At 46.4% G+C, this 24,832-nt stretch overlaps 1 protein-coding gene across 1 annotated transcript in view; it reads right to left on the bottom strand.

The window, feature by feature from the left end:
* GRM7 (glutamate metabotropic receptor 7) overlaps nucleotides 1-24,832 on the bottom strand; it is a 219,705-nt gene that overhangs the window by 30,167 nt on the left and 164,706 nt on the right. Inside the window, exon 9 of the mRNA XM_031555627.1 lies at nucleotides 21,687-22,622. Within this exon, the coding sequence (XP_031411487.1) occupies nucleotides 21,687-22,622 (936 nt within the window). The remainder of the gene's footprint in view (nucleotides 1-21,686; nucleotides 22,623-24,832) is intronic.

Below are 24,832 nucleotides of genomic sequence, written 5' to 3'. Positions count from 1 at the left end.
GCCACAACAGCAACAAAGCCTTGTGGACAGCAGGTTCTGGCATCCCCCGGTGACTTTCCAGGAGGATCGTTTTTTTCAACAAAAGTGGCAAATATCTGTCATGGATGCAGGGAGCAGAGATTGGCCATTGCAGGGGGGATCTGACAGATGAGATGGGGACTACACCGTGTGCCCTCCACTGCAGCCTCCTGCTCCTATGCTATTAGCATAATCCACACCGTGCCAGCAGCTCATCGTACTTTATTGCCTTTGATTATTTTGTCAGTGGGACACACGCACAGCCCAGTGCTCTGTATGTGTGACAACACCAGGCGCTGTGACACCAAGCCATGCAGTGCTGTCAGCTGCCTGGGCTCAGTATCACTGGCTGAGCACCGCAACATGGCCAGCAGCACAGCCACAGCCTGCCGACAGCTCGCCATCCAACGTAATGGGTGGGTGCTCACTGAACATACTCATCCCATCACTTTTCAACCTGTCATTTCCATTGCTCAGCAACCGCACCTTTCATCCCTGTTGTGAAGATACAACTCTTCCTTTGTTTTGCAGAGTTTCACAACTTCATGAACCCAACCGATTACAACGCTGTTGACCATTAGAGGAAAACTAACTTATCCTTATTTGAGCAGGAAGGACATTAGGTGGTGTTGGAAAGAGAGGCCAACAGCTGCACCCATTCGTGCACAGAGCACAGAGAAGCCCTTCTGCTCTGTGAGCATCAGTGGAGCTTCAGCACCTCAGCAGCCTGGCACAGGAATGCTATGTAAATTGTGGTGCTCACCAACTTCTACAGACGACAACGGATGCTACCCAGGGAACGTTTGATAAACAAATCATAGTAGTTATGCTGATTGCAGTTATTACAGTACAAAATAGCAAGGCACGCAAATAGCCTTTGTGAAACGTCTATGCGAATGTCACAGAATCAGTCACACCATCTAATTATAAATTCTCTGCTTGGTAATTATGTGAAAGGTGACACTGGAGAAAATGATGGGATTTCAGTGTCAGAAGATTTCCCTTTACCCACTCTGTGTTCTGCAGGCTGGCAGCAGCGGGGGCTCGGCTGGAACAGCCGTGTGCTGATAGTGCTGGAGGTGTGCAGTGCAGCAGCTCTGCAGATGGGGCCCTCTGTGAGGAACTTCCACTTACTGCAACTTCAAGAAAAGGAGACTTTCTGTGCTGTGCCTTGATTTAAGAAGCCCAGAAATGAGGCAGGACTGTGATCCCTGCTGTAGGCCACCTCCTTTCCTGGCCTCACTGACTGCAATATTAGAACAATTCTCAGGTTTGAAGAAGGTCTTTAATTTTGCAGAATCAACCTGAAATGCAGGCCTCTCACTAGCAGGTGGGGCTCTGGCACTCAGTGCCCATCGACTTCTACATCCCCTACATTTATATATACTGTACAGAAATAATGCAACACACTTGTGCCTACGACAGTTCAATTGACTTTAGATGGACTGAAGCAGAATTAAATGGCGATGAGGTAAGCACATATTCTTTCTTTACAACTTGATTTCCAAGCTAAAAACCATGTTTGTTCTGCAGCCTGGAGAGGAGCTCTGTGCTCCTGATAGGAAGCACACGCTCCTGCTTACAGCAGACCCAGGGCTGGGTGACTTTCAGCAGTGAGCACAGTGGGGTTAAGTCAGTATTCTTCATAGGGTCATTTAAGCTGGAAAAGACCCCCAGGATCCCCAAAACTAAGTCCAACTCACCCCTCCATGCCCACTGGCCGTGTCCCTCAGTGCCAGCCCACTGACCTGGAACACCTCCAGGGATGGTGACCCCAGCACTCCCTGGGCAGCCCATAGCAGTGCCTGTGTCAGTGCCTGACTGCTTTTTCTGAACATCTCATAGCGTTACTTCTGGTAGGTCAGATAAAGCTGTTGGTTAACCTTGCAGGTGTATTTCAGTGTAACTGAAAAGCAGAATTCCACAGTAACAGCAAAGGATTCACAGCACAGCATCACAATCCCTTATGAGGTATGAAAGGGAAGAAGAATAAGGTTTGGAAAACAGCTCCTCAAATTACTTTTCCACATGCTAATAACAACCATATCTCACACTAGAAAGAGCTCATCAGCCACCTGCCTGCCCTCAGCAAACAAGAGCTCACATCAGCACAGCAGCACCTACCTGATGGGCTGAAAGCAGGATGGCACCCTTAAAAATCTGAAGAACATTCATTTTTGCCGGGGCAGTTCAACACAACTTTCTTCCAACAGTCTTTTAAGTCTTGTTCTTTTTTTTTCAATTATTGTTTGCAAATAATGACACGAATAAATATCACACTCTTCTGTTTGCTTTGTTTTAACTTAAAAAAATATTTAATATGATCTGTTTGCTTATCCTTCATTAAATAGGACTTTGGAGTTTTGTACGAACTATCAAAGTAATGACAGATCACCATAAAACAAACACCGGGTGCCTGGGTGAGCTTCTTCCACGCACTCAGCTGGAGACAACCACTGCTCCTACCACAAGGATGGGATGGGAGATGAGAAAAGACTCCAAATTTGAAGAATCACCACCACTGCAGCAGAAAACAAAGGATGTCATTGTCTGCCCCAGGAACCAAGCCGAGCCCTGTGTGCTGTGTGCAATGCACCCTCAGCTCATCAGCTGCGATTCCACAGCTCCATCTCCACAGGGGAACCTGCTCTGCACAACACGTGCCACAGTGAATGACAACATTCAGTTGTCCCAGACAAGCAAACACGAGGAGAACTCCTCCAAGAGATACGTCTGTAAGTGCTGCCTTCGAGGACTGTAAATAACAACAGGTTACTGCCCAGATCTGCTCTTCTTCTGGGCTAGATTAAAATTTGCCATGGTTTTGCATATCAAAGGGAAAACTGAGGTTATCTTCTGATGGATTTCCTCCTGCAAAGGCCAAGTGCAAGGCAGACCACAAAGCAAAGCATGTTCCAGAAGCACCAATTTCCAGTTTCCTCTGCTCACACTATAAAACTGCTCCTTCTAATGTCACACTGCCAAAACCAACTTACATTTTCATGTCCTAAATCAGAGCACCCAACACATCTAGTTTTTCAGCTTGCATTTCATGGCCAAACAGGCAGAGTAAAGATGAAGTAAATACATATATTTGCAATATGTTTCAGCTATTTGTGTCAATTATTTTATACAGCTTGTTCCCTTATAAAAGGAATTTCCTTATGTAAGAAATTTGCATACATTAGAAAAAATATTTATGGATTATATCTGTAACTTGAATGATAATTCCAAATACTAAATGCTAAGGCACTTGCTCAGAGGGCTACTATGCAGATGAAGGAGGAATTTTGTCTCTCCCTCGTTTGAGAGAAACTCTAGGAGCTTATCTAGAGGGAAATTAAATTATTCAGATAATTGGACTGAGCAATGAAGGAAAGGGATGTTGCTGCTTTCAAAGGGCATCACATGGCTAAAAGAGAAACTGAAGCAGCATCAAAGACAATCCCACAAATCAAATAGTTTACACAGTACGTACTGCAGGGATTGGACATCTGCTGGAGAAAGGAATCTGTTTTACCCCTGTGTCACTTACAGACACAACGAAGATGCCCATGAACTGCTCGGAACCTTTAGGAGTTGCTAAGCCAAGAAACAAGCAGCGATGGTCCCAAGTCAACCGAAGATTAAAGTGGTTTTGAATTTGTGACTCCCTGGAACCACGGCACCCTCTGACCTCGTGACAGCTTTGAATGCTGTCATCTCTTTGAAGCAGGGATTTGGCATAGAAGGATGTGCCAGCAAAGCAAACTTTGTGCAAAATAGTGATGGTTGGAGCAGGGTCCTCCGCGTGCATTCGGCACTGAGATGAGACGAGATGAAGTTCTGTCTCCTCGTGCTCTGCTTCTGGAACCCAGCACAGGGACTACACTGCTCGGCTGCGGTCACTGCACAGCCTTCAGGCAATAACAGCCAACAGCCACAGCCCGGCTGGGCAGCTCTCAAGCACAGGCAGGCACAAACAGCTCAGGATCCCATTATCAATCCTCAGAACTGTCTAGTGTCCCCTGCTTGACATTCATGTTAATAGCAGTACAATAAGTATCACAAAAGAGACAAACACAAAGCAATGTATATCCCCCATTTCTATTATTAAAACAATGGCTTTTCCCTCCGCCAGTGACTGAGCACTTAGCTTTTTTGAGTTAGAAATAATTCGTCATGTCATTTTTTCTGAAGATTACATCATTGGAGAAAGACTTCATTTCATTCCTCACTGCTGCACTCCTAAATTGACTGACACACAATCTTGGCATTTTAGGGTATTCAGCGCCAGGCTTCGGTTGCTGGTATAAATCACATTTCTTCACTCTTATTGCATTTTATTCATTTTATACATGACCAGAGATTAGAGTTCAAATGAAATAGATTTTGCTATCCTTCGTATACTCCAGATGCTACTAGTCTAGAAATTTTTAATTTTACTCACTTCAACTACTGAATTATTCAATGCAAGGGAAAAAGACAACACTTGATACTCCGAAATTCCAAGAAAATTAAGCAGAGGACACTCTGACTGCAGGAGGGGACCTCTGCCTAACGTGCTTGTGATGCACAACTGCAGGTACTGCCCAGCAGCACCAATATCTCTGGGCACACACAAACCCTTTGCATCTTCATGCAAGGGTTGGCATTTGAGAAGGTGCAGCCATGAACTGATGCTTTTCAAGCAACCTAACACCTGCAGTTCCCCAAATCACCAGCTCCTGCTTTCAGCCTTTGAGAGAAAGTTTGTGGAAGTGGCGTAAAGAACTCAAAGAAATGCTGGCAAGCCAGCAGGAAGCCAGAGCCCCAGAAAGGAGCGGGGTGCAACCCAAACCTCTCAGAAACACCTTGGGGAGCCAGCACTGCTCCTGACTGCAGGGACCAGACTGCCTGGCCACAGGTACAATCCTGCTTCACCTAATAGTTGCTAAATGAACACGAGGCAAAGCTATCTCACATTTTTTCTTACATTATTAACGTATTCTAGGATAGAAAATAAACTTAGGTCAATTGCCTTCAAGTCGATTCCATTTCTGTTTTATGGAGGAATAAGCAAGAGTGAGTATCGAGTGAAAGGTATCGATTATAAAAATGAACAGTAAGCTAATGTGTGTATAAGTAAATACATAAATGGGCAAGCGGACCAGGAAACTAAAAATATTATGACCCTCATAAATATCCCTGCGTAATAAAGCAGCCTGAAGGAATGCTGCCACCTGGACCAGCTGCCTTGCTCTCTGGAATTACACTTTGCAGTTATCCAGGATACACAGTGCTAATTCATACTTTAAGAAAAGGAAAAAAAACCAAAAACGTTCTCCTTGAAAAACAATTTAAGATTCTTTAGATTCTGCCCTGACAGCGTGTAGGGCAAACATTTACGATCCCCAGTCTGAGAATTCAAATGTTCTCAGCGCAGGTCTCTATCAGACCAGAGAGCTGCTGGCATTTATTACTTGCCAGGAAAACCTGAGATGTCAGGTTGTGCATCTCCCCACACCGCGGGGGTCTTTCCCTCTGGAGAAAAATAAATAAAGCGTGGAGAAAACACAGAGAAAGCAGCAGAGCATGGCAAGAGGAAGCATCCAGCATGGCCGTGGAGGAGCCTGCCCTACAACGGCACAGTGCCAGCAGCCTGAACTGGGGCTTGGGCATGTGGAGAAAACATATGAAGGAAACCGTACCACAAACTGGCACCTGGGTACTGGGCCATGCACTAAGTGTACTCTGAACAAACAAACACAGCTTTCCAAAGCCTCAGCTGCCCGAGGCCATGCGATGGAGCTGCAGCTTCCAGTCTGCTTGAAGTAGGGCTGGGTGCACAGGGGAATGCAAACTGACGGAACAGAGAAATGACCTCAAACAACCACTGAAACATACCAACAACGCAGATATTTCTCAAATTCTACAAATCGAAACTGCAGAACAAAAGAGATTTACTCGCTAATTGTTATGTCTTCTTAAGCGGTACCTTTTTCTGGTGAAGCAAAAATGTTTGTCCAAGTGGCTCTGGCTTGGGTTGAGGCTACACAGACAGTGCATCATATAAAAAGCCAAACCAGGCAGTTTTAGTGTTGTGGTGGTGGTAGAGCCCCAGGAACAACACTCCTGCTGCAGCTAGGGTAGAATGCAGAGGCAAGGTGCCACGGGCATCCTATTCACAGCAACCGGAGCACAGCCTGCTCCATTCTCCCCTGCAGCAGCCAGGCTGGAAAAATTGTTTTTTCCTTAAAACATTTTCCTGCGCCGTTTCTTTCTCTATGCAAAAAGCACGAATAAATGTGAAAAAGTAACAAACTGACCTTTATTTAGAGACAGGTCTTCTCAACTGGGAAAGAGCTGTCTAGCAGCACAGAAGTATGCATTTATTCAGTAAAACTTCTACCGACCTTCCTCTCAGGCAGTCTGCACACACGCTGACAGTGCCAGAAGCAGTGAGGGGTGCTGCACACCCTGCCCTGGGCACAGCTCTGCCTGCACCCTGCTGCTGCCCGGCGGAGCACTGCGTGGAGCTGCAGGGGAGATGCAGTGAGAATGGCCTCAACGGAACTGAAGGGTTGGGCTCTAAGGAAGGGCGATGCGAGGAGCCTCTGCCATGGCTGTGAGCACCCAGCTCGGTTCTTTTTGCTCCGTGTGCTTTTATTTGTGCGGGCAGTTGTGGCACAGTGCAGGCGGGCTCCTCTGCCACGCTGCTGACACGCACAGCAGCTCAACTATTTGCACCACGTTGTCATGGCAATGCAATGTCTGCAGGTGCAGCTGAGAGCTCTGCCTTGGCAGTGCTGGGGAACGTTGCCAAAATTATTCATGGCTTGGAAATCAGGGAGGTGCAAATGCCCTGATGGTTTTCCCCTATTATACAGTATTAACCATTTTGGGCTTTGCAGTTTTCTTCAATTTTACTGGATGGTAAACGAGCCAAGCCTTTCATTACGAAGGTAGACAGCCCTTTCATTTCTTTCATTTAGCTCTTCCAAAAATAAAATTTATAATTCAAAATAAATGTGGGCATTTTTATAGGTTTATAATCACACATTAGTAAGTTAATATTGCAAAACAGAAGGAAACCACCAAGAGCCAAGCAGCAGCTCCCTCAGAAGGGCCAACCCTGGCAACCCTGCAGAGGAGCTCTGCCCACCACACATTTCCCCGGCTTCTCGGGGCTGCGTGCACACAGCACCTGAGCCAGTCCTGCTCTGTGAGCCTACATCTTCCCCAGCTGTCAGCTCGGGCTTAACAAGGAAAAAAAATAAATGCTATTTCAGCCCATGCTATGCTCCTAATGAAAAGCAGGACTCCACGCAGAAGATTCATTTTACAGAGCAAGCTTCAAGTTTTTTTCTGGCCTTTCACCTTCAATTTTGTCTTCCCCACTCCAGCCGTATGAATGTTTTATTTATATCCCGTCACTTCCACCCTGTTGGAAGGCACTTTCTGAAATAAAATTGCTCTTTTTCTGAGACAGCCTAGTTAATAGATTCCCTTCGCATTCACTTTTCAGCAGCTGAACCTCCTTGATGCCTCGACGTACCCAAACCATCACACCGCCAAACAGAAGTCCTCCAGCCCTCCCAGAAGAGCAAGGCCCATTCTCCTCCGCAGCTGGGAGCCACACCTTTACACCATCGTTAGCTATTACTGAACACACAGCTTGCACGTATTGCAGGAAGCTACATGCAGTCAGATGGCATCCTGCCGTGCTATGCTGCCACTGGGCGCTTCGCCACGCCAACTCCTTCACCAGGCCTGGTAACATTTTCTGGCTAAATTGATTCCTCATAATCCTATTGACTTCTTGCTTATTCAACTCCTTCTCCAGGCTATCTATCTCTGGGAGCATCTACTCAATGCAAACACTTGTTCCATCCCCACAGTTCTCTCAGAGCTGTCTCCTCCTGAGGGATGAGGAAGGTCTCCACTAATGGCTTCCATGTGGGATGTAAAAGCAAACAAGGATTCTTCTACATGAGAACAACTGGTGTGCAAAACCTCAAAGCCATCCCAGGAAAAACACCCTGCTCCTCTGACACACCAAAGAACTGAACTGTGCCAGCAGCGCTGCTCTTTCTGTGCTAAATGTGGTCATCTCGGGTTCCCTCCATCGCTATGGCCCTACTGTAAGCTCAAAAAAAGCCAATGGGAATCATTCAATGTCAGTGAAGTTCAACTACATTGAAAACAGATTCCATATATTTGCATATAAAATAAGATCTAATTCTGCTTAGAGACCTTCAGGGGAATTCAAAGTGCAAAATGGTGTCAGCAGAGTGCTGGGGCAGAAAAGGGCTGATCTTACTCATCTGATGTTTCCTTAAAGACCTTCAGAGAGTAGAACACTGATTATTAAAGCACACTGATACATATATATATATATATATATATATATATATACACAAAAGCAAGCCAGCTTCTGGTTGACTTTTTAGATTATAATGTAATTATTATTTAAAACAGAGTATTTACATATTGCATTTGCTACTTAGAAGCAAACTTGCTGTTGCTGGGAGTGTCCTCTCCATTTAACATTATCACAGTGCTGCACACGGGGCTGCAGCTGGGTGCTGGTTTGGGATCTAACACTTGCATTCAAGCACAAAAAGCACCCTGCAATTCTAACCAGCCAGTTACTTCTACTGGGTCCAGATTTAATTATTGCTATCAGAATTATTTTGCTTTCTAAAGTTCAAATGTAAACTGAGTGTTTTAGAGCTGCATAAAGAATGGTTGGAGTCAGAGGAGGGCAACCTATGGCAGCAAAGCCTTCATCCCAGACCAGCTGTCCTTAGGAGTTTAAACCCTTGCAAATGAAGAAAGACAACTCCTCATTAAAAAGTTACGCATTTTCCTTTTCTGTTAGTTACTCAAAGATGCATTGCTATTTCGGTGTGGTCTGAGTGCTAAAAAGCACCCAAGGGCAAAAAGAAGCGGAGCAGGGTGAACGTGCTGCAGGACAGGAGGCTCTGCAACGCAAACTTCAGCATTTTCTGAAAGCAAGGCTGTGCTCTTTGTGACTGTAGCACGTCTTCCTGACAGGACAGTAAGGACAGTAAGGCCTGTCAGCCATCCCCACCCCACCCCCTCTTCCAAACGCAGCGCAGTGGCTGCCCGACTCCCCACTCATAGCTTAGAATCACAGAACTGGATTGAAAAGGCCCACAGTGCTCATCCAGTTCCAACCCCCTGCTGTGTGCAGGTCGCCAACCAGCAGCCCAGGCTGCCCAGAGCCACATGCAGCCTGGCCTTGAATGTCTGCAGGGATGGGGCATCCACAGCCTCCTTGGGCAACCTGTTCCAGTGCCTCACCACCCTCTGGCTGAAAAACTTCCTCCTCAGATCCAACCTAAACCATCCCTGCTGCAGGCACACGGGCTGCAAACCACTCGTCAAGGACACAGAAATGCTTTGCAATTTTTTAAAGACAAATTGTTCACGTTTTACAGGAGTGCACTGGTTGGTGTTAAATTTATCTATTATTTCGTCAGAGCTGTCCAAGTTTGCATCCAATTAACTAGAGCCATCCAAGTCTTGTTGCTACTAATGTATCTCAATTAGAACAAACTGTCGGCATGGCAACTGCTAAATGCATCATAACTCATGGATGGGGCAAGCTTGTTTGTGGCTTATGCAATCCTTGAGTTCCCACAGCTCACAGATGGGCATTTATTGTTAGGTTAAACTGGGAATGGGTAATCCTGGAATAGAAGATGATTTTGGTGCTTGTTTATTTGAGACTTAATTACAAGCAGCCAATCATTTCAGGAGCTGAGGAGTTTCGTCCCACAATCCCCCGTGCTGGTGGGCAGTTAGGAGACATCCTTGCCTGTGAACCACAGCACCAAGAGCTTCCACTCCTAATTAGCAAATACGGCACTTATTTCATTACAGCAATAAACTGAATCTCTGTCTCATTTAATGCTGCAATGACAGCTTACAGCAATAGCCAAACCATTTTCCAATAGAGTCTAACAAGGTGACACTATGCGCTGTGCTACTGCACAGCAGCTCACAATTCCTCATTACCAGCTCTGAATTAACTCAGAAATGGACTCCAATGCTTCACACCTCTGAGACAGCATTACAAATTGCCAGAGTTATTTAGTGCTCCATACTTGCAGTTTCCTTTGGGGTACTTGCACAGAAAGCAATCGGGAATATTAAAGGATAGCAACAACTTGAGTTTGAAGCCAATTCAGCTCATGTTTAACTAGCCATGGTCTGACAAAAGTTAATGACCCAAGGAGCCAGTTCTACATCTATACTTTATTAAACATTTCACATTAAAATTAGTTTATATAATTATACAGATTTATGCAGACAATCTTTGGGATCCCTTCCAACTTAAGCCATCCTATGACTCTATTTATTGCTGTATTCGCAGCATACCTGTCTTTATTCTCAACTGAGATGTATTTACTGTCTTCTACCCCTTCCTAGGCATCAAGAAATAAACGCTGAGGATCTGGCGGTTCCCTTATCGCTCATGAGGAAGCCACAGGGAAGCCAGTAAGTACAAGGCTGAATTTGTGCAAAATAAAGCCCTCAGTCAGCAGCCCCAAGGGACACGGAGCATTACGAGGAGGAATTTCTCCGTGCATGATTGCAATCAAATCAAGCCAGCGCAGCCCCCAGGGAAGCTTGCCCTAACAGACACTGCCTCCACGTCCCACCTCCTGCTCCCTGCACTCAGCAGGCACTGTGGCTGTGCCCAGCAGTCAGTCCTCCCCTCCCAGCCATGCTGTCACCTATTTCCTCCCCAACACGTCTTGCTCAGCCCCGGTTGGAGGCGGCTGGCTGCCGGCACGGCCTTCTTTTCCATCTGGAGTCATTAACAGATCTCATCCTCCAGTCAATAAAAAGAGCTAAAACTACATTGATTCTGAAGTTCTGGAGAATCAAAACACTCGATCTTCCCACTTGAACTTCCCTAGTGCTCCAATTAAGGTACCAGAACAAATCTTACCCGCTTGCTGACACCAGCTCCAACAATGCCCTCTCCAGCTGTAATCACGCTTTGAGTACTGACCACCTTGCCTACACTAATTGATTTTCCTGTTACCATCTCCTAATGCGGTCTAGTTTTAAGCTTTTAAATGCATTTTACTCCTCAGTTTACGGCTGAAGTATTGTTGCTAGTTACGTTCTTAGCAGGAGCTGTTCCTCCACTAAAAAGACCCCTATTGCCTTCAAATCTTATTCAGCTGTCTCCATTAAATATTCCAGGCTGCTCTGATGTTGAAAATGCAAATCACAGAATAAGAGGAAGACGACAGCATATTGTTCATCTCGTATTTTGTCCTCCTACTCCCTCTACATTCTTTAAAATAAGTGTCTCTGTCTCTAAGTATAATGCAACGAAGATCGTGTGAACATGAGATATTAAATGTACAACACATACATTATTTTTTTAGTTGCTATAAACACAGAATGAGCATTACTTAATCAGTGGGACTGTATGACTCAGGGGCACAGGCAGGGTGAAACCTGGGGTTTCCCCACTCCAGCAGAAGGTGGTTAATGGCTGAGTGGATTGCATTTAATGGGCAATTAGCGGTACAAGACAGACAGTTAGGGCTGAGCAAAAAACATCTTTGTAAATATGAGTTTCACCTCATTTCCCCAGCCTGGGTTTTGTCACCACAGACATGTCAGCCATTTAAAGGCCAAATGCCAACACAGAATGAATAATCTGGTGCTAAAGTGCCTGACATCATTAACTGCAAAGTGCTAAAGCTGAGAAACCCTTCATACAACCTTGGCAATTAAAGAGGTCAACAAGCTCTCCCTGCCACAGCAGATGACCCTATCAACGTAGGTTTGGTTGGGGAATATCTGCCAGAAAAGGGACCTTGTCTCATGAATACTGTTTTATACCACTAGAGCTCGCAGGGTAAGTTCCAGCTGCTGGCAAACACTTGCCTAACTCCACTATTCAGTTTGGGAAGGAAAACATTTGGATCATCAGTCACTGTCACAACACAAAGATGGCACATTAGCAATAGGAAAGTTTAGGATGGAAATGACACCAAGCCAACTCAATGCAGAAGGGAACATTGCTGCCAAACCGCAGCCCCCCTTCCATCAAACATAGCACCTTCCCAGCGAGATCCTTTCCTTAACAGGGAAAACAGCAGCAGAGAAACAGCTTCTCTATGATCTATTCCCCGAGATTTCCTTTCTTCTTCCAATTCATCTCCCAGCTCGCACATCACAAGCAGCTGCTCTTGTGCACGCTTGCAGGCAGCCCTCCTTTGGCAATGGCAGACTAAGCCCCCTCTCTAAGAGACACTCTGCATTTGTCATAGGGTATCAACCCCTCAGCGACAGTTCCCAGCCACTCCACGCTGCACCTACAGCACAACACACTTCTGGAGCTAACTATGAAGCCATCGGGGCTGGTGCCAGCTTGGGTCCTGCTCAGTGCCCCCAGCACCACACCAGGAGGGTGGGGGACAGGGACAAGGGGCAGCATGGCTGCAGGTCAGAAGGGAGCTTCGCAGCCCGTGTCTGTGAGGGATGTGAACACACATACAAAAAAGCCTTTGTTTCAAAATGTAGAAGTAGAAATGTGCTCCAAATCGCTTTTGAAGGGGTACACATGGGACGCAAGGTCTCCTTGTTTCCTTTTAACCTTCTAAGTTTATGCCTCAAAGACAAAATGCAAGGCAATTGCTTTGACTGAGTACCGTAATTTCTACTTTTATTATTATTACATGCCTGCTTAAGCCATTTAAAACAACAAATAAATCCTTCAGGTCAATACTTGTGCAAGCATTTCTTACGTACAGCGAAACCTATTTTTTAGCTTTGCGTTAAAGTGGCCATGCAAGACTGAAAATGCACCTTCAAGAAGAGCTGTTTGCTTCCACTCTGCAAACCCAGCTATATTTAGTCGCTGGTGTGCACAGAGGACCTGACATTTCTTTTAGAGGACTCTATTTAAAACAAACTGCAACAATCTTCTCCATCGGCAGAGGCTTTGCTTGGCAACGCGGGGCACCTCCTCACCAGTCCCCATGACTTGGGACTGAGCTGAAGTCAGCCGAGCTGTTGGGCCTTCTGCTCCCATTCTGCTTCTGCTTATTTCAAAATGAACAGAAGAAAACCAGCTCTGAACGGGTCACCCACACGAGGGCAGTAAGTGAGGCTGCTCCGTGCCCTGCTGACAAGGGTCCTTGATTGAGCACCCCTGCGCACGCTGCTTTCATAACCCATTCACACACAGTGACAAAAGTACTTAAGGACCCATTCTTTCTGCTCAAATGGTTTGACTCCCGCATACAAGTTCAGCAAGAAAATTGAGAAACATCTGCATGGCTTATGTTGTACTGAATAAGCCCGTCATGGTTTTCTTTTTGTTCCTGGATGAGCTTGGAATCAGCAGCCATTATTTCTTACTCAAAATAACATTATTATGTTTCTACAATACCCGTGGGTTCAGAAACTGGTTATGATCCGCTCTCACAAAGTGATACTTCAGTTCCCAGCATTCAGCTCACAGCGTCAGCCATGATCTATGGGATTTTTCTGAAGAGATGATTAACTCTTATTCAGACAAAGGGGCATTAATGGGAAACAAAGGTTTCTACAGAAGAAATCAAACTGCTCTATCACAGCACAGACCTAGAGAGTGCACCCTCCTCTGGCCATAATCCCCGGAGTTCAGCAAGGGAAAGCCCTTTGTGCAGAGTCCAAACTCATCCACTGAGACCACGAAACAAGGCTCCCCAAAAACGCGCACGAGAATCAGTGTTGTAGGAATACAACAACATCTGGGAAACCACAGCATCTTCACCACCTCTGTGGGCAGCTGCCTCTGCCAGTGCCCGACCTCTCTTTCCAAGAAGAAATGTTTCCTGATACCCAACATGACCCTACCCTGGCGCAACCCAAGGGCTGTGCAGGACTCCCAGGTGCTGCAAGCACCCCGCGTGATGCCAAGGAGCAGCTGCACGGTCAGGGCAACAGCTCTGCAGGAAGGATTACGTTGTCAGTGCAAGTGGGTTTGACACTGCAGAGATATCAAAGCGCAAGCAAAGAGAAAAGTTTCGTCAACAAAGTAATTGCTCTGCTGGACTCAATGGAGCTGCAATTATTCCTCACTGAGGTGTTGTCAGTTTGTACTGCAGATAGAAACTGTTGCATAACACAGAAACGGGCATGTGCAGAGATTGCTTTTCATATGTAAAACTCTCTTGGCAGCTCTACGTTTTCTATTAAAATAAAGAAAGAAAGAAAAAAAAAGAACCAAAAAAGTACATGTCGACACTATGCATTAAACACCCACATGCTTTTCCCTTTCAAAATTACGTTGCTTTTTAGCTAGTTAAATTTGCACTAGAAATCACAGAATGAGAAGATACCCTTCCTTCTACACTTTGCCCAGCACTTGCTGGAAACAAGCCCAGTGCTTGCCCACGCTCACAGGACGTGCAGCACCCAGCACCCACTGCACGGAGAGCCACCCAGCACCCACTGCACGGAGCCACCCAGCACCCACTGCATGGAGCCACCCAGCACCCACTGCATGGAGCCACCCAGCACCCACTGCATGGAGCCACCCAGCACCCACTGCACGGAGCCACCCAGCACCCACTGCACGGAGCCACCCAGCCCCAGCAGTGCCGGGACATGGGAGGACCACAGCCACAGTGATCAGGAGAGCCCAGGTTTGTCATTCCTGATGGCTAATGGAGCAAAATTGAATGCAGATTGGAGAGGAGGAGGAGCTGGGTTTGGGCTGGGTTTGGCTCCCAATTCTGTAACTCGGTGAGCGCTTCGGCTGCTCGTGGCTATGCTAGCAGTGTGAAAGAAAGGTTCTCCCCCAGGTGCCAATGAAATTCTTCCTATGTGGCTTTGCCCCCAGAACCTCTGTGCAGCACTCTACCTGCAGCAGCCACTCTGCTGTGAGCTGCTCTCCTGGAGCTCTCAGCAGGGAACTGGAGCTCTCCTCAAGGAGAGGATGCTTCCATCTCTATTGGGTTTTGGTCTCCTCCAGCAGTCCTAATGCAGCGCCAAGCAGCAGCCCTGCAGCACTGTGCTCCTGCTCACTCACTGGAGCAGCACGGGACAGTGGTGACTGCCCAGTGGGGGGTCAGGGCATTTCCCTCCCCTCCAAACTCATGCTCCTTCTCGACTTCCATTTATTTTTTCATCTTCCCAATGAGATTTTTTTCTCTGTTCTCATCACAGAAGGGAATGGAAAAGGCTAGAATTATCACAGTGAAGAGATCCCTCACTTTCTACATCAGACATCAAAGCAGCATGCTCGCAGGCTTCAAAGAGTCCCTTGGTGACTGCAGAACCACCGCAGGGCTGCAAACTTCAAGTAATTCCTGCTTAAATGAATACATCTCTACTACAAGACAGCCAAATGCAAATTTAAAAGTAGTATTATTACTCCATTATGAAGATACCTGTTCCAATTTTGCGACAATTTCACAAAATGAATTGATTGTTAATTATCTTTTAGCACTCACCTATATGTTCCTGTAAGGCTATTACTGTACATGCATGAACACAACGACTGCACTGCTTCTGCCTGACTAACGGTTGGTGGCATCCCTTCATTGCAGATGTACACCCTCCTCCTCAGGTAATTATGTGGAACATGATTGTGGCCTTGGGCTCTGCCTGCTCAGTGTTTTCAATTAGATTTTACTACAAAAGTACATATTAACATTAAAGGAGCATTACAATGCAGCAAATGTGATAAAACAGACCAATGGTAGACATACCTTCTGCTTCTGTTGTTTCAAGAATCATAATTGCCATTAATTTACGGTCTTCTGAGAAAGATCTAATTGCTTTAATCATCCCTTATTTCACTCACAGTGTGCACACTTTCTGCTACCCAGCTTTACCAGCAGCCCTGACCAGCGCTCAGCCGCCCGCACGGCCTCCATGGCTTTGGCCCAGCCTTCGTGGTCTGAGAGCTGCAGACCTGGGCAGAGCTCTGGGCTGGAGGAGGTGCTGCAGGGGCACAGAGGATCCTTCTGGAAGAGCCCCGATGGGCGCGTGGTGCAGACATGGTACATGAGTGCTTTTGGACACCTTTACAGCCAATATTTCTTCGTTCTTCCAGACACTGAAGATGTCTCTGAAGAGCACGGGTGTCAAATCCTGGCCAAATCCTGGCTGGGTGGTTGTTTTCTGACTGGTTGGAATCCTCCAAGCTTTCCGATAGATGCTGCTCCATTGAGTGGGTGATACAACCACAGGGCACGTGGCACATCCCTGTGCTGAACACAGAACGACGCCCAACCGCCTGCCCTGAATGCAGGGCTGAGTGCTGTGCAAACTGCTGCAGCAACGCTTCTACCTCACGGGTCCTCAGTCCATCAGCTGATGCTTCTGTGCAAAGGGAACTGGTATTGCTGTTATCACTGTACTCACTTCTGAAACATTAAAACCTTTGGTTGGCTGAATGCTACACAAAGCCGTGGCTGACAAAAATCCAGAATCACCAAATAGCTCCAGGAATAAGTGAGAATTACAGCTTTTAAAGGACATTTAAACACACGGAGGTATTTTCCCACCAGTCACTGTTTCCTAATCCACGTAGCCACGCGGTTCCAAGAAGTTCCACAGCAACACGCACCAACGCAGCCCCGCAGCCTCACATCGCAGAGCAGCACAACTTCAGGGAACGCGTTTCAAAGAAGACGTAATTTGCCTTCTATGGGGCCAGGGTCCCGTTTGGGCCGAGGCCAGCAGCCAGCAGCTTGTGCTCACTGCAGGACAGCCCCGGCCCACAGCACCGCAGGGCTGCGAGGCTGCATGAAACCCCACACGTTGCCCAGACCTGATGCTGGATGAAGTTAAGAACTTCGGTACCTGAACACGCAGATCCTCACAGCTCCTGAAAACATCATACAGCCGTAGGCAAACTCTACTGCAGAACAGTGAGAGAAATGAATATTTGCAGTTATAAAGTTCTAAGCAGCCACTGTTATTAGAACCAGTCTTCATTTCTGTTTTGAAATGCAGGGGCATTATAAAGAATAAACGTTAGCATTATTTAAAGCTATTCATTTCAAAGGGTGATAAATTACATTTCTTTAGAAGAAAGCTACAGCTCACAATCCTCCGTGTGCCCCCACTATGCCAGATTCAAAGTCGTGCTCCAAATGAGCCTCAAAGCCCGATTTCCTCAACCACCCAACAGTATAAAACTCCAGCAAATGTTGTATTGAAATCCTCATAACTCCCAAATCCACATATGTATGGTTGCTATAGCAACTGTCATCTCAAGCCTTCCCAGCAGAGAAAATAAGTGTGTGTCCTACCTGGTTAATCGGTATTTGTATTATGGAGAATTGAAGGGTAACTTTGTTTCGCCAAAAAATAGAACAGGCACTGAAGTGCTACTGTGCTAATGTGATATTATTTAATCTGAACAAGAATCCACTTTGCATGTGCCTTGAAATTATAGTATTTATGTAACATTCAACACAATAAGTAAAAATGTTGCTGCCAAATATACTCGGCTTACCCCGCTTACTGATTTGAATAGAAGGAACATGAAAAAAGACCCAGAAATCTGAAGGAAGGTGGAAGACTACATGGGATCAAGGGCTGCAAGTTTCACAGTGGCTGTATTAGAGTTAAAACAAATAAAAAAGCCAAAGGTTACTGCAATCTGGATTCAAAAATAGGCTGATGGAAAGCTAAGAATATATAGTCGGTGTTTTCCCATTTCTCTTCATTTCAGGATGAAGAAAGCTCCCAGCATGGAAGACCACACTGGCTGAAAACCATCACTCACTCAGAGTCATGACTGTAACTTTTTTTTACTTGAAAAATGTCCTCAAAATACTTCAAGAAGTCCCACTTGCAGCACCTATCCAGGAGCATGCTGACAGACATTACTGCCTAGTAGACATACCCAGAAATTTATTATTTTAATCTCAGCAATTACTAAATAAAAGTGATCACAGCTACTAAGCAATAAAGTCTCTGCAGAACATTAAAATACAATGATGACATATCCCTCATATTAGTTCAATGACACAATTTGAGAAAATAAGAACTGAGGGGAACATGCAATGTAGAGAGCTACACCTGCATGCTGTTACCGAGTACAAGAACGGACTTCAGACCTGTGCACACAACGAGCTCTTTTAATCTCACAGCTATAGCCTTGGCTATATGACATTTCTTCAAACCACGATGGGCACAGGAAGCACAGACCTGTGCACGTTAATGAGCCCAATGTGGCAGTGCAGATCAGACACACTACGCTGCTGAGTGGGCCCTGCCACATCTGCTACATGAAGCAGATTGATGCTCAGGTTGGCCATTAAAGGGATCTAGTTCTTCAGTACTACATCCTAAAGATTTAGAAATGTAATGTGAGCAACAGCACTCATACAGGGAGATACTGAATTCCCACAGGAGAAAATAGCTTGTGATCTCAGACTTTCATAACCAGGGTTGAACATGGTGAGAAGAAATGGAGAACGAGGTGGTGCGAAAAGAGCCCCAACCCCACGCCCAGCTATTTCTGACACAGCCTCCAACAATTCCTCCTGCCCTCTTAACTCCTCTTAGCATCAACAGCATTACGTGGAAAAAGTAAAATGGTACTAAACAAGTGCTGAAAGGTATTGTTTTCTTAACAATAAACTGACTTTTATATACAGAGACAGCAAGACGGTATTTTAAGAACTCTTCCTATCACATTGATTTAACTACAGATGGTTTTCCCCTTCACTGTATTTTTCTTTGTTTTTTGCCATGAAAGCTTTGCCTCTGGTAATCCTTGCTGTGCAAGTCTTAAAAATATTTACTTTAAGAGAGAGTCATAATAATAAAAAAGCAGCTACCAGCACCACCTGCGAATGGATGCTTCCAGATGCATCAGAGCGCAGCGCATGCTGCCATACTGCTGTTTTACCACATTGCCTGTAAAAACCTGAAAATGGTCCAACATATAAAGGGAAGAGAAAGATCCGCGAGAGCCAGCGATCAGATGCGTGCCCTGCAGTCTGTCCTGTGGGGATGGAGCACGGCCACGTGGCCCCACACGGTAACCCCACCACCATGGGGCCCGGGAAGGCAGGAGAAGGCAGTGGTAGGAGCAGGCACTGCTGACCCACCCATAGCCTCAGGGCAGGGGACGCACAAGCCCGAGGGCTCCCTCCCACCATTCTCTCCCATCTGTGCTCCAAGCTTTTGGCTCAGCTCGGAGCATTGATCGAGCTGTGCTCCACCTGACCTCACTGAGCAGCCCGTGCTCCTTTCAAGTGCTGCTCTGTATTGACTCTGCCGCAGAGCTAGGGCTCCTGTAACTGGTTTAACAGCTTTTTGAGGCCACTTTGCTTCTGATAAGATGCCCACACATCCGCTGAGGATTGAACACAGTTTTATTGTTAAAAACAATTGTCCAGGAGCACAGCAGCAGCGTTTGGCAGCACGGGCCCTTTCTGGAGGAGCAGGGCAGCACAGCAAGATGCACAAGGACGGGTGGGTACCACCCTCAGCCCCAAGGCCCCCGAGCCCCCACTGGGAGCTGCTCAATACAGCGCAATGGGAGGGACCCACCAGCTCCATGCTCAGTGTTTGGTATCCAAGGAAGGATCTTTCTGAGTAAAAACACGACATGGTTCCTATGTCCTCCAGCAAAGACCACAGCAGCATTTTGGAACACATACCAGTAGCTACAGGAAAGCGCACTAAAAGAAGAATGCACCCTTAAACGTGACCCAAAACCCAGAGAGCAACAGAGCAGCAGGCAGGCAGGAGCATGGGCACAACCACCATGCAAGGATCGGCAGCAGCTCGCAGGGACCATGGGCTGCACGCAGCAGCAGGCTGTGGCACCAAGGAAGCCTGACTTCCTGACATCACAGCTGACCGGGGCAGTTCTGAAGGCTAAGGGCAGACTAAGAGTCTGAGTAAATGCAAGCTGTGAACTTGCTTTTCCCATATACCATCTCCCATATACCCCATAGGTTTTATATCCGGCCTGCAGCACTGGCCCTTCCTCAGCCCTCGTCGCTCCTTCCTCTCTGCTGATGGAATTATTTGCCTTTGATGAAATACTTGCAGCATGTTTTAGTCTTTTTTTTTTTTTAACCTTGCACTGAACAAGAGAGGTATATTTAATATGCTTCCTACCAAACAACATTATAGTTGTATTTATTGATAAAATAAAATAAATCCATACAATGAAAAGCATGGCGTTATATATAACACCATTTCTCAGCTTAAAAGATTGGGCTGCATGAGATTTTCAGCATGTACAATTTCCATTTCAGCAAAGACTTGTGTGGCTAAGATCATGCCCAATATTTTCCAGAGAAAATATCTGACAGAAAATCACTAGCAATCACAAAAAAAGTACAACACCCTCTGCCCTGCCAAAAATAATAAGAAAAAAGAGAGTAAGAAAAAGAGACAGAAAAGAAAGCCAAGAAGCAAAGCTACTGTGCACTGCTCAGTGTAGGCATGAAGGCCTCTCTAGATGGGGAGGAGACCTGGCACATCTCATGGCTCAGATGTGCTACAGCCGCCATCTGTCTGTGCCCACACGCCAGGGACCATCTCTGGGGATGATACCCAAGTGCAGCCGTGTGTGTTGTGAGCTGCACGTCGCACAGGTAAGGTCACACTGAGGGCAGAACTGCAGTCAGCCCCAGCGTGTTTGCACGCATTGTGGAGATGGAGCTGTGCCCTCCTCACCGACACCAGTTCTGCAGGGCTGCACTGACACAGCTGCAAGGCTGTTAGCTCTGTTGGCATCATCTCCTGCGCTCGGCGCGAAATCAAATTAATAACATCTTCTGCTGTCCTACGTGAATTCGTGCAAGAATCTTTCACTTTCAAAGCAGTACAGGTTAATTCAGCTCTGTAGGTAAACTCATGGAAAACTGAAGAGTTTGCTGCCAAACAATTCTTAATTCCAGCAGCAGCCTTTGACATTCTTCCGGTCTTTCTATCAGACACTTAAATCTTTGCAGACAGCTCAAAGCCACCATCTCGGGCACCTGCAGGCCTGACACGCTCCCAGCAAGCAGCGCAAGAGCTGCTCTGTGCTTGCTGCATCAAACCAAAGCTACACACAGACCCAGCCGGGTTGAAAGCTGCCTGTGATGTTCCTTATCTCACCCTCGACAAGGAGAGCAGTAGGGTCTGAAATACCTGAGATGTGGCAGCACTCCTTTCCGGCAGAAATCACTGCACTTCGAGATGCAGCTGGAGCTCAGGACAGACTCTTTACCCTGCGGTGTAAATAAGCCCTGAGGCTGCTGTTAACAGAGCTGAGCACGCATCAGACAACTATGCATTGAATTCAGCACTGACCTCTAGAAGCACAGACATCTCTTAATCATTTTTTAACATTATTTTCTTATATCCTGTATTTGAAATGACTTAGTTAAGAGATCTTTTGTGAACGATATGACAGCTAATTCCCACTTACTCTACTGAAAAGGGACAACTGAAATAGATGCAACAATAAAAAGAGTGGCTAATACAATTGCCATTGATCATTTGCCAGTTTATCAAATGAAGATCCCACCAGCTAACTGGAGAAGGAAAATAGTGCTGTATATTGCATGTCTCTGTAACAAGCTAACTGGACAGCTCATTTGAAAATCTTTGTAAAGCTGGACATCAGCATACAATTTATAGCTGTAATGAAAGCTTTTCTAGCAGACGCCCGTGAGCCCATTTTCACCTACCTTTTCAGCTGACTGGGCAGTGCCAAAAAATATTGGAATGAAGGCAAGCCATACTATACAGGTAGTGTACATAGTGAATCCAATGGGTTTAGCTTCATTAAAATTCTCTGGGACACCCCGAGTCTTGATGGCATACACAGTACACGTAACCATTAGAAGAATGCTATAACCCAAGGAACAAATGATTTGTAGATCCGTTATGTCACATTTGAGAACTCCTCTGGCTTGATCAGGGTTCATAGTTTTCTGCTCATCGTAATCTATAATGATGTTGGGTGGGTCGACTGCAAACCAAATAAAGACACCTAGAAGCTGCACAGATATCAAACTCGACGTGATCGCCAGCTGCGACGTGGGGCTGATAAGCCTGGGTGCTGTCACTGACTTTTTGCCCTGCTCAAATATGCGGTAGATGCGGTTTGTTTTAGTCAGCAGGGCTGCGTAGCTGATGCACATCCCCAGCCCCAGGAAGATGCGCCGGAAGGAGCACACGGCGACGTTTGGCTTGGCGATCATCAGGAAGGTGATGATGTAGCAGAGGAAGATCCCCGTCAGCAGGACGTAGCTGAGCTCCCGCCCCGAGGCCCGGACGATGGGGGTATCGTTGTAGCGAATGAAGGTCGCCATGACAAAAATGGTGGCGATAATCCCGAGCATGGCCAGGAAGACGGGGATCACAGCCCAGGGCGAGTGCCACTCCAGCTTGACGATGGGGATGGAGCGGCAGCCGGTGCGGTTCTCGTTGGGCCGCTCGTTGTAGGAGCACAGCAGGCAGGTGACCTCATCGGCCTGGTACTGGTACCCATCGCACAGCTCGCAGTGCCAGCAGCACGGCATCCCCTTCACCATCTTCTTCCTCTCTCCCGGCTTGCAAGGCAGGCTGCAGACCGAGGACGGGACTTCTCGCACTCCTCTACCCCACTGCATGTCGTCGATCTAGGAGACATGTGAAGCAGAAGGAGGCTGTTATGTGGGTGTTACCGCCGGACCACGGGGCCGCACGCTGCAACAAACAAATGGAAAACATTACATGTGGTCGACTGTGCTTTTCCAGATTGCACACCAGCGCCTTCACGTGGGACTGTAAGCCGAGACTATTTACTACAGCCATTTTTCACGTTTCTTAGTAATGAATTTGTGTAGAGTGACACAGCACCAGACAAAACAGCAGTGTGGAAACCCTTTTCGCTGCATGAAAATCAGTGAGAGCACTTGATTTGGCTTATGGGAAGGCAGCAGCCACATTGTGAGACTGCCTTTTGTGCACCCAGAGCCTGGGGCTTCTCACTAAGACCACAGCAAGTGTTCTCCCCTCCTGGAACTACTGCTACAGGGGAACACTTTGAACAAGGTGGAAACGTTCCTAGGGGCTGGAACTGGTGGGAATGTGGTGAGATCTGTAATGGGAGCTACGTAAGAACTACGAGGTACAAAGAAAACAGTCATCAGTGAAAAACACCGTAATTAGATAATATTTCATTTCAAAGTCACATCCAGCTTTTGAAATACCGTGCGTGCTTCTGGGAATGCAAATTATCAACGACTGCATTAAGTAAATGGAACGACTCATTTGTTCTGTAGTCTAAAGAATCCTAAATCTGAAGAGTCCTAACCTCCAAGTTTAACTCAAAATACTGCACAAAATTGGAGTCACAAATCATTCCAAAATATTCCAGACTGATCAGCTGCTAAGAACCCGGGAGGTTCAGCTCTGGAGCTCCCCTGCAACAACCCAGTCTGGGACCACGGCGAGGTCCTGACACCCAGCACCGGCTCATGGCACCAGATCCAGCTCAGCCACACAGCAGAACTTCAGAGAGTCCTCAACCTGCAGCACATGTGTGCGTGCACAGCTTTTCCTGACGCGCTACCTGATCTGCTGGGGCAGATGTGAGTAAGTCTAACTAAAACAACATTGCCGCTAATAATTTAGGTTCTTCAATGTTTACACGCTCCAATATTTCCTACAACGGAGGGATTTTAAGGTGAGCTGCTGGAATAAGCTGTCTGTGATTATTGATGTGCGCAGGAAGACTGGGGTTAGAATGTCTTAAACTGAAGGATTAAGGTGCACCCTCCCAATTTAATTCCAAATAGACCCGTACCAACTTTGTTTCACATACTTGAAAAACATCAAAGCCAGACTGCTCAAATATTATACTATTGAGAGTCTGCAGCCAACGTTACAGAAATAATCCCTCAATAACAGATATTTGAGAGGTCTGCCACTGCTCAAGAAATTCATTAACCTTCAATATTCACTGCTTATTCTGAAAGAAAAAAAGACCCCGGAACTCTTCCCTAACATCGCACTGAGCGACTTACAGGAAGCTGAAGAATGATTCCTCCTTATCACTGCCTTCTACCTCACCTTTCTAGAAAGATGGAAGCTGAGGCAGGACAAGTACCCCTTACCAGTGCTGGTACAGCTACAGAGTGGCACACCAGCCCAGGCTGGAGCCCCCATTTGCTATTACAGCTACTAAACACAGAACGTACTGGATGCTGGTTTTACAGCATGCATTGATGTGAAACGAGGAAAGCATCTACATGCACTGACCCAGGCTGCAGCGATGAAAGGGTTCTCACCAATTTTCTACATACCTCAGAGAGCTACAGAGTTATTAATGCATCATCACATCCCCCTACGCCTTCAGACCCAGGAAAGGGAGAATTTCCATATTCTCAAAAGTATCCCGTGCATTGCTAGATAGCGGGGACAGCCTGAAGGTATCTCATTCTGCACAGACACTGGTGTGAGGAGATAAATAGGAGATTGGGCAAAATTATGGAAAGTTCTTTTCTGGTCTGCTGGGACCACACCATGATAACTCTGTATCGCTGCCCTCAGAAAGGCTCACGGTGCTCTGTTGCTTCTGGCTAGAAAATTAATAATGAAAACTGCTGTCAGATAAGCCACCTGCCACCGAGGCAGGCGCTGGGAGCGGAGAATCCGATCCAAAGTGGAGATGCTCTCCCCCCCCCCACACAAAGAGTATTTTTGAAGCATTTCCCATCTTTGTAATAAATTATTGCTTCATAACTGCTTCCAGAAGTGTAAACAAAAGCAACAAACTGTTCAGCTGTACATCGGGAGCCCTGGGAGCTGATGGCTGTTCCCAAAGTACATTACTCTGTTCTCCTCT

The sequence above is a fragment of the Meleagris gallopavo genome, chromosome 14, assembly GCF_000146605.3.
Source record: "Meleagris gallopavo isolate NT-WF06-2002-E0010 breed Aviagen turkey brand Nicholas breeding stock chromosome 14, Turkey_5.1, whole genome shotgun sequence".
Lineage (NCBI taxonomy): Eukaryota > Metazoa > Chordata > Aves > Galliformes > Phasianidae > Meleagris > Meleagris gallopavo.
Note: the sequence above shows the minus strand (reverse complement) of the source record. Positions and strands in the feature narration are given on the sequence as shown.